The sequence below is a fragment of the Pelophylax lessonae genome (genome assembly GCF_965119305.1).
Source record: "Pelophylax lessonae genome assembly, chromosome: 2".
NCBI lineage: Eukaryota > Metazoa > Chordata > Amphibia > Anura > Ranidae > Pelophylax > Pelophylax lessonae.
The window spans coordinates 380,607,546-380,620,724 of NC_138769.1; the positions used below are offsets into that span (position 1 = coordinate 380,607,546).

The window sequence follows — 13,179 nt, forward strand, 5'->3', positions numbered from 1 at the left end:
CGGACCGTCTGCTGCATATATTCTGGGCAGGGCAACCTGGGTGCGCAAAATCACGTACATGTATGTTATTTTTGTGCACAAGATGTCAGGGGCAGAGCGCTGCTTCTGATGTGATTGACACAGCGGGAGCCAATCAGCGATTAAGACAGCCACAATGGCCGCCGATCGTTCAGTGGAATGACAGAACGGCGATCTGCCTATGTAAACACAGCAGAACGCTGTTCTGTCACAGAGGAAGAGCGAGATCTTGTGTTTCAGCTAAGCTGAAACACAGCTCTCTTTTCCCCTAGTACATCAAGTCCCAGTACAGTAAGAAATCACTCCCTAGAAGCACACTTAACCCCTTGATCACCCCTGGTGTTAACCTCTTCCCTACCAGTGTCATTTATACAGTAACCGTGCATTTTTTTTTTTTTAGCACTGATCACTGGATTGGTGTCACTGGTCCCCAAAAAGTGTCACTTAGTGTAAGATTTGTCCCTTGCAATGTCGCAGACCAACAAAAATCGCTGATCACCACCATTACTAGTAAAAACAATTAAAAAAAAAAAAAATCAAGTCCATAAATGTATCCCATAGTTTGTAGAAACTAAAACTTTTGCGAAAACCAATCAATATACGCTTATTAGGAATTTTTTTTACCAAAAATATGTAGCAGAATACATATTGGCCTTAATTGATGGAAAGATTTAATTTTTAAAACTTTTTTTTAAATCGGCTGGGTTTTATAGCAGAAAGTAATTTTTTTTTTTTTTTTTTCAGTTTTGTTTATAGCGCAAAAAATAGAAACCGCAGAGGTGATCAAATACCACCAAAAGAAAGCTCTATTTGTGGGGGGGGAAAAAAAATACATAAATATTAAGGGAACAGCGTTGCACAATCGCGCATCAGTTAAAGCAGTGCAGTTAATGCAGTGCCATATCACAAACAATGGCCTGGTCATTAAGGGGGGTAAAAACCTTCTGGAGCGGAAATGGTTACACTGACTGATGTAAACCATTTTTTTATTTATTTTAATGAAACTAGAGCATTTATCCAGGGTAAAAATGCTCCGGATTCTAAATATAACCTAGAAATATACCACTTCCATACACTTGTTGTCAATGATTTTATTAAAAGTTGGCTGTAAGCGTATTTAGTCATATATATATAAGAAAAAAAACCTGTACCAATTTTTTTTGCTGTACTCAAAGTAAATTTAGTTGTTCAGCTACATTGCTTGCCAAATCTAAAACGAATAAAAAGGTAACAACCCCACATAAAAAGACTTTCCAAATTAATTTGGTCCATCCTTTATTTCTGGACAAGAATAAGCTGGCTGCTATTTTTAGAAATGTACTATTATCATTTTAAAATAAGTTAAAAGACCAAGTATGTCAGACTCAAGTTATTCTGATGCTTTAGCCATTTTAAACAATTAAAAGAGACTTTAAATTTCTTATTATTGGTTATTAAACAGTCTATTTTTATTTGTTTTTCAAAATAATGTCAAATCTGCACCAAGCAGGGATGTCTGAAATTGTCAAAGAGAAAAAAAAAACAAACATGGAACAAACGCAGCCTTCCAAAATTTGTAGACGTTGTCTAAAATAGTCACTCTTCCCATATACATACATATAACATTGAGATCAAATTAAAGGCATCACCCCATTTGCAGTTGCAGTTCTGGGAAGATTGCATTTAAAAAAAATAAGTTGTGCATTGCTTATCACAATACAGTCAATTACTGTAGAAGCTCCAACTCAGCTGGGAAGATTTTAAGCAAAGGTTCTAAAAGAGCATCAGTCTATCACATAGACCTATGTTTGGATCTGCAACATTTCCTAAAATTCTTGCAACAGGATTTAAGCTTTTAATGAATCATGTCCAAGCTATTCTGTGAATCATTGGAGGAAACTTGTGTCGTCTCACATCCGTGCATAAGAACTAAATTCATAACTTCTGATATCTTACGTGTTGCTTGTTCTGGGTCAGTGGGGTAGATTTACTAAAGGAAACCAGCATGTTAAAAACTTTGCTAAGTGATTAAAATGACTGCATTTTCAATCATGTGTAAGCAAAAATCCTGGTTTGTTTTTTTCTTTCCTGCTAGTGACTGGGCATATAAAGCAAAAACTGCTTCATCTTTTTTACCAAGTGAAGTAAACCTTCAATTTGTGCACTGCTAGAGTCTTCTGTATTCGGAGGCTGATGACTGCTTCTTCCAAACTATAACTTATAAATTAAGCATTCACTGCTCTGCCACATAGAAATTGTAACGCTTGATTTGGTTGGTAAGGGTAAATTTACATTCATCTTTGGAGACCTAACCCACATCTATTGTAATTTGTTTAAATTGTTTTTTTACCACTGTGCGGTGGCTTGCCCTGTTGTGGTGGACCTAGATGGCCTGTGCTTTTTGTTTTTCATCTAAAGCTTGATTGTTTGGGGGCAGGGGCTCCCTCTGCTACCTCACCAGAGGGGGAGAGTTGGGTCAAATGGGGCCAAATGCCTAGACCCGGGGGAGCCCTGCTACCAAACAGGTTCATGCCGGCGTTGGTCCCCACCCCGGGGCTTCGCCTCACTCTTTGAACTGCTGGTTTGCACATGTATTGTGGATTGTCTAGTTACTATTGTCTTGCTCAGTTATGCACCATTGGCCTTGTTTACCTCATGTTGGGTTTTCTTTTTGTAACATACTGTTATCACAAATCTTTCTCAATAAAAATTGATTATAAAAAAAAAAATTTTTTTTACATGCATACATAAAACTGGCAGTTTATCTGCAGGAAATTGTCAGGAATGAGCACAAAAAAAAAAAAAAATACCTTCCCTAACGGTGAAAGGCTTAGACTCCTAACAGGCCTATCTATCCCCAATTTGTTCTCCACTGAGTGAAATAACTTTACCTCTTAAAATGGATCTTCACCCTCTTCCACAAGTATGTCCTATGTGAATGCTCAGGCCTAGCTTTTTTATTTCTGTACATTTTGCCTCCACTTCTGGATCTGTCTGCCTAGGCGATCTATGTCACTACGATGTCCCACAGACTCCTGGGATATCACAAGAGCCAATCGGAATCTTCAGCTCGTGGCTTTGTGGTATTTCAACTCTATGCATCACGTAGGGCGATTACTGCTCAGTCATGAGAACTAGATGTGCATGGTGGGTAGCCAGCTGCACAAAATCCCTGGTACCCTTACATGGGATGGCCATTGACAACTTGCATTTTAATGCAGTCAACAGCATATGGGAAACACTCAATGCTTTTAAAATAAAATTGCTCCCTATAATATATTTATTAAGATTTGTTAGAAGACTGCAGTTCCCCTTTTTAAATCTGTCCTGGTTCTAAAAAGAGCAAAGGTTACGAACAAAAACACTACAGCATTTTTTGGTTTAAAATATGTACATTGTTTTAGTGAAACTATGTATATATTACATTATGACCAATTTTGAAAGAATGAACCAGACAAAAAGTATATGTGAATATAAGGAAATCTGTACCCAAACCTGTAGACTTATTGCTAACCTTTAAAAGTTAGTTGCTGTACAAGTAGAATGTTTTCTTAGCAAACACCTTTATTTTCTCTTCTGCAGCCTGTATTTCAGGTCATTTAAATATGTGAAGTTCAATGTTAATCTTAATGTTGGCTTTTAAGCCACTAAGGACAGCATTTAAAGTTATGCCGGAGTTTTAGTGTACTAACAGATCTACTTTCATTTAAATCCCCTCAAAAAACAGAATTTAAAATGGTGATCAAATCCGTTGGTAATGGTAATATCAGGTGAAATGCGACAACAATGGGAATTGAGCTAGGTGCAGCATCGTGATTTATTATACTCCTAATTGCCATGATCTGTATATTTGTTATAAATAGCTGTAGGTGTCAATTCACTGAAATAAATGCAGCATCTTTATTACTAAATGTTTCTTGCATTCACATAATGTTTTTGCAGTACTTTGCATATACAAAAGTGATCTCAAAGTTTGTGCAAAGATTTTTAACTGCTTAAAATACCAGTTTTGCAAAGTAGTGTCTAGGGATGAGAGCAGACCATGGCACAATTTAAAGAAAATGCCATGAGAAATAAAGGCCTATAATAGCTTAACAAATTCATGTAGGGAGAAAAAAAAGCCACAATTTTGGAACTCAAATATGTGAACCCTTTTGCAGAAATATGTATGAACACTTAACTCCTAGAGCTTGGAGCCCATTTGCACTTGTGTGTTGCCTAACAGCAGTCTATTTAGAGTGAATGGGCTGCAAACAAACCAAAAATGTTTGTGCACTGCAACACATCAATCAGCAAGTGGCACTGGAGTGCCAGTCAGAACAAACAGCACAGCATCGCCCCAAGGTGAGTGAAGTACATTACCATCTGTTACCACAACAGAATAGTGTGATTAGGCTCTAATGAACAGATTAGGAGAGTGCTGTCAGGTTGGCATGGAAAGCCCCTGTGATGAGAGCTAAAAAAAAAACTAGCAAAAGTGGAAATGTGCACCTTTTTTTTTTTTTTTTGGATAAGAATTTAGGACCACCCATCTTCCATCAACCTCATGTGGAGAAATTCTCTTGCAAGTTGCTTTATCACCAGCCAATCTGGCTAAAATTAAAATTGTATATGAAGTACTGGCAACCATCCTCTAGATCAAAAGTCTCCAAACTTTCTAAACAATAGGCCAGTTTACTGTACTTCAGACTTTACAGGGGCCAGATTGTGGCCAGCGGGAATAGAAAATGTTGGTTTCAGTGGGAGTAATCCATGCCCCATCTTTGGTATTAGGGAGAGGAATAGTGCCCCATTTTGGGCGTCAGTGGCAAGAAAAGGTCCCATTTTTGAGGGCAGAATGGTGTATCGGTAGGTTGAAAAGTGCCCCAAGGGCCAGATAAAAGGCAACCAAAGAACCGCATCCAGCCCCAATGCCGCAGTTGGGAGACCCCGGTTCTAGATTGGTTTAGAGGCACCTTGAGCACATTTCGTGTATTTAGATGAATTCAACTGCACCTAATTAAAGTGAAGATGCTGATGGCCAAGTAACTGCTTTTATAGATCACATCCTCGACACCAATACCTCTTCCATTCTCTGCTGCCACAGCCTGGAGTACGCCTAGTGCCAGAGGGCGCTAGACAAGGGTTTTGTCTGGCAAATGGGATAATAGAAAAAAGTGGATAAGAGGGGGGAATAAAATAGAGACTATAAAGAAAGCCTGTCACTTTGCTCCATAAGGTTAAATACAGTTTTACTTTATTTTTTTTTATCTGCATTTACTTATGTCTTTTTAAATAGGTGACCACTTAAAATCAATTTTCCATACATTCCAGAAGATCTGAAATTTGTTGTATTAAAATCTGTTCCCAATTACGCATCAGATTAGTGCGATTTTCCTTGATGCAATTCAGACATCAGCCACACTTATATCTAAGAACACACAATGCTTAACACCGCCCTCTTCAGAGCTCAGCTGGATTATAAAATGACAGTTGATACGTTTAACTTATACATTGAAGTATATAAAAATTTATACAACACGTCAGCCATACATATGTACAGTTTTAAAATTATATGAATCTGAATCCACATGATCTAAACATAATGTATGTATATATACACATATAAAAAAAATTTAAAAATATAGGTTAACCATTTAAAACCACAACCAGCTAAAAGTTAGGAAATCCAAAAAAGCCTACATCTGGAAGGAGAAACTGTGGGGCTTGCGTAATCTGAAAACAGCAAATGAATTGAAGTAATGAAAAATAAAAAAAAAAATACTCATCAATACAGGCAATGGGTTCGATGAGAGTTGGAACAGTTAAGTGACATTTGAACATGATATGCAAGAATCATTTAACACACACATATACTTTTTCTATGCTGATGTAATAAAGGATGTCCAAGTTTCTTCTGACCTCGAAGACTGCGTCTCATTATCACCCTCTCTGTACTCCTCCTTTTTGGTGTGGTAGAGGGGCCTTCAGACTGCACACTACTACTCCTAGTTAAGGTCCGTCTTGGTTTTTTCACTGCAGGTCCACAGTTGGACTCCTCTAGTGTCCGTTTCAAGGAAGATAACTTTTCTATTTCAGTTTTTGGACTATTACTACTTGGTGTCTTAGTGCCCTTCGTACCAACAGCTGAAGAGGTGCCAGGGAAGAGATATATAGAAGGGGAGATGTTTGGAGATCCACTGGCCCACTGACTATCTTCAGGGTTTCCAGAATCCCCTAAAGGATGTGAAGGGTTTGCAAGTGCTTTAGATTTGCCTGACTCAGAGCCCCATTTGCTACAGCTATCAGAGAAGGCATTTCGGCGAATAAGGGATGGAAGAGGCTCAGATAGAGTAAGTCTCCACCATGGATCATCTTCCAGTATCTAAAATAAACAGACACTCATTAGAAAAAAAAAAAAAAACACAGTAAATCCTAGTACTATTAAAAAAAAAAAAAAAAATCACTTTCTAAGAAACACTCATAAAATTATGTTCAGGCTACCAATTTTTAAGACTACAGCTAACAAATGTCACCACTGGTAACATGATTTTAGAAAATGTAATGCTCAGCTAAACCCAGGAAAAACAAATAACAACAACAGTCATTGTGGAAGCACTTTATTATCCGAATACTGTAATGGTTATTTTCTTTGCAATGTTTTGTCACACAAAGTAATCTGAATCCATGACGGCATTTATTAGTGCAGTAATAAATAGGCAACAAGACATTATCAGCTTAGACACGTGGCCAGTGACCAAATTGTTCACAGCATATATAAAATTGCACATGACTAGATGTATTCCGCATATTACAAAATACAAACATTTAATACATTGTTTCCTCAAATTTTCTTTGCACCCCCCCCCCCCCCCCAAATCTAGGTAGGTACTTGAAAGCAGACCTACAGTTAACAGTTTACTATGTAAATACCCCATTTATTAATTATGCAATGCAAATTCCCAAATCTGGTAATAAACACACGCTACTACAGAGAATTCACGTAGGAAAGTCTCAAAGTACAAGCCCATCCACTTAAGTTCATATTGTGTACATAAAATACACAATCACAGTAGTCCTAACACACTGGAAAATAGTCAAAGCAGAACTAAAAGTGCCTTTTTAGTAAACATTTGGAACTTGCAAATTAAAATTTTGCATTATCTAGACTTCTATTTATCCATATGCCCTCTCGCTTAGTTTAAGCTTCAGCATAATGGGAGTGACAGTCGTACTTTCATCTAAAGGAAGTGATGCAGTTTTCTGCAGGTACCATTTCCATTCTTTGTCAGTTATTGGGTGTGTTATGGGGAGTTTCAATACCCACCCTAATACTCTTTTGTTTTCACCAGCCACTTGTTCTTCTAAATTCTACTGTCAAATCATATAAAGAGGAACACACAACATGACTGGGAGGAACAACATTGTTTTGTGCAGTGATGATCTCTGCCTTTAATGCAAATAAAGGAGCATAAAGACAAACTAAGAGGGAAGTGTGGAAAATATTAAGTCACGGCTGTGCAGCTAGCAGAGCTGAAACCAGAGGTGATAGGAGAATCAAAGGAAACGCTGATATGCCTGCACAGTAACCTTCTGAAAAGATGCAAGACAGTGGTTTGTATTTGCATTTAAAAAAAAAATTATATATATATTATATATATACACTTAAGTTCTGCTTTGAAAACACCATCCTCAAATATAAAGTACATTTTATATAAACACAGTTGCATATATTATCTGTTTAGGTAGGTTTCCTCAGAATTATACTTTTAAAATTCTTGATTAAAAAAAAAAGTAAAAAAGCACCTTAAAATAAATAAAAAACACAGGTGTTATATAATACTGATTGAAAGTTCATGGAGAGCTAAAGTAGCCACCTAGACACATGGATTTAGCTAACTCCTCCAGCACCCTCAAGAAAACCCAGCTCACTCAAAAATTCAATGGCATCAGGACCAACCCCCTAGCGTCAAAGTAGTTATATGATTTTACAGAGAAAGCCTAACAAAGAAAAGATGAAGAGAACATTATTTCATATAAATACAGTACTGAATTCTGAGATGAGTGTTAAAGCAGTATTAAACCTTAAAGCAAACATATTGCAGTTTATCAATGCTTAGACATAATGGCTGCATTAGTTTCCTTTTTTAGGCTCTATTTTCATAGGCGGATTCAGATCATTTAACCAAACCCCATCATCACCCCCCCCCCCCCCCGACATTTTTACTGTCCAAATCTACCCCGTGCTTCTTTATCTAGAGTGTGGCATTCCAATACAGGAGCTCTGTTACTGGTAAAATCATTAGGGAAAAAGTGTGTGTGTGTGGGGGGGAGCAAAAAATGATTGATGAACTGCAATATATTACATTTTTTGGTGTTGGTTTTAAGACCGCTTTAAATTGCTTATCATGCTCTAAAAGTAGCATTCCATTTAGAAGGATATTTAAAAACAACATTTCACCAAAAACAAATTATATATATATATATATATATATATATATATATATATATATATATTTTTTTTTTTTTTTAAAAAGTGGAAAATGTCATTACCCCTAGGGTGTACGGTTTAATAGATGAATTGCACTTCATCCACTAAAGGGTGTCAACATAAAATTACCACACTTCAAATTAATAACTCTCAGAGCCAGTTCTTTCCTTTGTGGTTTCGTTTTACAGCCATTTTTCTTTTTTAATGGGCTGCAAAATGCACTGTAACACAGAAAAGGTAGGGCAAAAACTACCTTTCTGGAACGTACTGCACCAACATACAATTTGGTGGCTGAAACCGCACTGCATTTGCAAGTTGCGTTTGGAGTGCATTAACAATTGGCACCCGCATGTAAATTGCAGGGGCAGCACACTCAGCAGTAGTGCGGGGAAATGTGCAAAGAATACACGTTGGTGTGGACCAGCCCTAAAAATACACTATTCTGTACAGATCACTTCAGTGTTATATTTGTTAGTTTAAAAAACCCAGAGGTTACAAGTACCATATTTAGAATATGTAATTATTTATCAAAAGCATAAATATAGTTTACTTTTCCACTGGAAAAACTACAGAAAAAAAATTTTCTACACTGTACAAAATTGTTCATAATGTGATCAACCACATGTCCAAATAAAAAAAAGTGTAAAAGTCCTCCCTATTCAGCATTAAAAACAAACTCCATATTTACCATACTTACAGTAAGGCTGTTACAAGTTCTTTTCTCAATAAAATAAATATATATAAAAAAATTGTTTTAAAGCCAAGAGTCCTTCGAGAAAATCATTTTACACATTTATTACCTTGACTGGAGGTGTGGAACAAGGTGATGTTGACATAAGGTACATGTCCTTGCTGTTGTAGCGTGGTCTCTCAGACAAATTTATTAGCAGCTCCTCATTAGCACAACATCTATGTTTTTCTGAATCAGGAGAGATGCAAATGACAATGGCACTTGTGTTGTCAGCTCGCAACATGCGTTGTCTCCATTGTGTCAGTGCCCGATTTACCAACATTTTTGCACAAGACTGCACACATTCTCCCTAAAAATCAAATATAGTTGAGATTAGAGAAACGCGTTTACCCTACACAGAATTTGTACACAGACAGAATACTCAGCTGCACAGGTAAGCTTACTGAAAACATGTAGTCGTTGCTAGGCCTCAAAGACAGTGCTGGTGCACTTTGTTAAATGGGTTACATATACTAAAAGTTACTAGTACCCAGCATAAAATAGATACATTGGCTTTATGATTTTGTGTTCACTGCTTTGCAGCTGTATCTTTTTTTTTTTTAATCCATAGAAGTGGAGTCGGTAATCCAAAATGCTGAGCTCACAGTACCAATGAATTGCGCATTGTGACATTATGCTGCATCTGTTGTAGATGCAACTAGCACTGCTTACCATATTTACTTACATATAGTTACTCAACGCTCCATTTGTTGACCGGTCATTCTACACTATTCTTACTTATAAGTAGTACTACTTTGATTGATCGCCACTCATAAATCACTAGAAAGTTTGGTAGTCAAAATAGACTTCTAAATTTCCCCTGTAGTAGCCTACAATAAACACACTTCAATATAATATACTTATTTCACCTGCGTAGATCATTAAAAAGAAAAAAAAAACCATTTACCCCTTTATGCAGAGGAAACGCAAATATGCGGCCTCGGCTTCAGGGGGTTTGTACTGGGGTGATGCCTGCCGCTAGGAGGCATCACCCTGGTACCGCTGTCTAGAGCCGAAAGTCAGCTTTCTTGTAATGACATTTTGAATGCTTTTAAGTGAAGAGGAGGGGGTTTGGGGTCTTTTAGACCCCATGATTCCTTCATAAAGAGTACCTGTCACTGCCTATTATGGTCACAAGGGATGTTAACATTTCCTTGTGACAGCCAGTGTTAATCTTTGCAGCAAATTTCGATTTAGTTTTAGTCAAAAGTCTTGACTAAAATGCTATTTTAGTTTTAGTCATATTTTAGTTGACCAAAACCTTCAGTACATTTTGTTCGACTATAATCTCATATTTTAGTCAACTACAAATTGAATGGGTTTAGGTAAATTGTAATGCATTTTTAAACATTCCCCAAACTAATAATATACTTCTGGTGTAAAAATCGAATAATTATTTATGGCATTAAGGTTTGAACATGCACTACAGACACAGATTTAGCCACTGTGATATATAACGTCTTTATGAATAAAACCAAGTTTAAAAAAAAAAAGAAAAATATTGCTTTTTGACAAAACCGAAGTGCAACTTTAAAATACAAAAAAAAATTGTAAACTCTATTGGCTGCAATGTCATTGCACATCTTACCAACAACAAAATAAAATATAAGAAAAGCCTTTTTTTTTTTTTCACTTCTTGTGCCCACTTGGTGAATGACATAGGCCACAGCCGTGGCATTGTGCGATTGAATTCACCCTGGATACCCCTAAAGACGATCCGTCCAATGATCGCTTGGAGCTCCAGTACATTGATCGGCAGTCTGGACTCTTCCAGTGTCTAGACCCCCTGAGGAGGATCTTTTCCGAGGATGCCTCACCACCCGGAAAGGCTGGCATATGTGGTGACCACCGTCAAGTACAGGGGGAGAAAGGATTTGCCCTGTGGAAGTGCAGGAGAACGAAGCCACCAGATCAGGGACCCTCTAGTACCCTGGCTCAGCCGGATCAGAGCGTCTATAGACTGTGGATTCTTGTCCCATTTGACCAGAATCTCTCTTTGCAGAGATCACATGTAGAACTGTGCAAACTGAACCCCCTCCAAAGGTAGACACCATCAGGCCCAGCACCCTCATGCAAGTCAGAAGGGATGACCATCTGCTGGACAACAGAAGTTTAATTTCTTCCTGCAGTTTCAGGAGTTTCAGATTTGTGGACGGAACCAGAGCAGACTTCTGAAGGTTCAGAATACAACCAAACTCCCTCAGAGTTTGCAGACCAATCTCCAAAACGTCCACCAGAGCAGTCGGAGATATCCAGCAGTCGCCCAGTCCAGCAGATTCTCACAGAAAAAATACAAAAATCCATTAAAAAAAAAAAGGAACTGCCAAGACCAAAGATCCCAGCAAAAGAACTAGGTCCTTACTCCTGACTAGGCCCAAAAAAAAAAAAAATATCTGCCTATAGCCGAGAGTGGGAGTATACCCCCCTGGGACTGTCCATAGGCGTAGTCAAGCTTTTTTTCTGCCTAGTGCCTACTCCTGTAGGGGGACAGTATAACCCAATGGTTAAGATCAGGAGCTGTGTCCATCAATGAACGGTAGAGAAATGCCATTTTTTTTTTTAGTCTTATTTTAGTCGACTAAAATAGTGTTAAATTTAGTCAGCGAAATTAACACTGGTGACAATAAAAGTGATGGCATTTTTTTTTTTAAATGGACAGTGAAAAATATAAATAAAAAATAATAAACTAAGAAAATTTAAAGCGCCCTGTCCCTCCGTGTTCGCACGCAGAAGCGAACGCATATGTAAACTGTGTTCAAACCACACAAGTGAGGTATCGCCACGATGGTTAGAGCGAGAGCAATAATTCTAGCACAAGACCCCGTAACTAAACAGGTAATCGTAAATTTTTTTTAAACGTTGCCTATGAAGATTTTTTAAGTACCGTAGTTTGTCGCCATTCCACGAGTGTACACAGTTTTATTAAAGAATGACGTTAGGTATGTATTTACTCGCCGTAACATCAGCTTTACACATTATACAAAAAAATTGGGCTAAATTTACGATTTTTTTTCCCATAAAAACGTTTTTCTTCCCAAAAAACTGGATTTTTGACTTCTTGTAAAATCCTTTTCTCTTGAGTTCATTGACTGACGCAGTTCTCTGATTCATATCAGTAGGGTTATACTGCCCACTACAGGAGTAGGACACTAGGCAGAAAAAAGTTCTGGCTACACCTATGGGCAGTCCCAGAGGGTACACTTTCTCTCTTCCTGCATAGGATGTCAGTTTAGTATCAAAGCAGTGTCAGAGAAGTAACACCAACCCAACTCAAAATAGAGGGGCGGGAACTGCGTCCGTCAAAGAACTTGAGAAAAGGATTTTACGGTAAGTCAAAATTCCAGTTCTCCATCGTTCATTGATGGACGCAGTTCTCTCTGATCCATATCAGTAGGGGCGTCCCAAAGCAGTGCAACAAAATGAGGGCTGGGAACAGCAGATAGCCGATCATAGGACTCGGCAGAACAAAAGATGAGGCCCACCTGAAACAAACAGTAAACACCCTCAAAGAAGGCCAAAAGCCCTCTAAACAGCAGCCAGCAAAAAAACCTTGCGGCCAAAAGAGGCATCTTCAGATGCCAGCACATCCACCTTATAATACGTGGTAAAGGAGTGAACAAACGACCAGGTAGTCCTCTTGCTACCTGAAGCACAGATGCCTGTATGGCGAAAAGGCCAGGAAGCACTAGGCACCCGAGTAGAAAGCGTCGAAACAGGGAAAGGCAAGACCTGATCCTTAAGTGAAGAAGCCTGCATCGACTGTCCGCTCCACCTGGAGCGAGTCGCAGCAGACGCAGGCAGCCCTGTTCTTGGGCCATCCGTGAGCACAGAGAGCGAACCTGACTTAAGGCCCGTACACACGAGTCGAAATTCAGCCGGGAATTTTCATCCGACGACCGATCTGCCGATTTTCAGCTTGTTAGCATGATGCTTACGACAACCGACTCCGACCGTCAAAACACGTCCGATTTTCGTCTTATTA

At 38.3% G+C, this 13,179-nt stretch overlaps 2 protein-coding genes across 2 annotated transcripts in view; one reads left to right on the top strand and one right to left on the bottom strand.

The window, feature by feature from the left end:
* Positions 1 to 5,786: 5,786 nt before the first annotated feature.
* The window catches only part of PPM1D (protein phosphatase, Mg2+/Mn2+ dependent 1D), a 50,346-nt gene continuing 42,953 nt past the window's right edge, over positions 5,787 to 13,179 (bottom strand). The window contains exons 5-6 of the mRNA XM_082245736.1: positions 9,268 to 9,507; positions 5,787 to 6,361 (exon numbers count right to left, since the gene is read on the bottom strand). Of these exons, the coding sequence (XP_082101862.1) occupies positions 5,837 to 6,361; positions 9,268 to 9,507 (765 nt within the window). The 3' untranslated portion in view covers positions 5,787 to 5,836. The remainder of the gene's footprint in view (positions 6,362 to 9,267; positions 9,508 to 13,179) is intronic.
* USP32 (ubiquitin specific peptidase 32) overlaps positions 7,836 to 13,179 on the top strand; it is a 781,032-nt gene continuing 775,688 nt past the window's right edge. The window contains exon 1 of the mRNA XM_082245728.1: positions 7,836 to 7,845. The gene's annotated coding sequence lies outside the window, so the exon portion shown is untranslated. The remainder of the gene's footprint in view (positions 7,846 to 13,179) is intronic.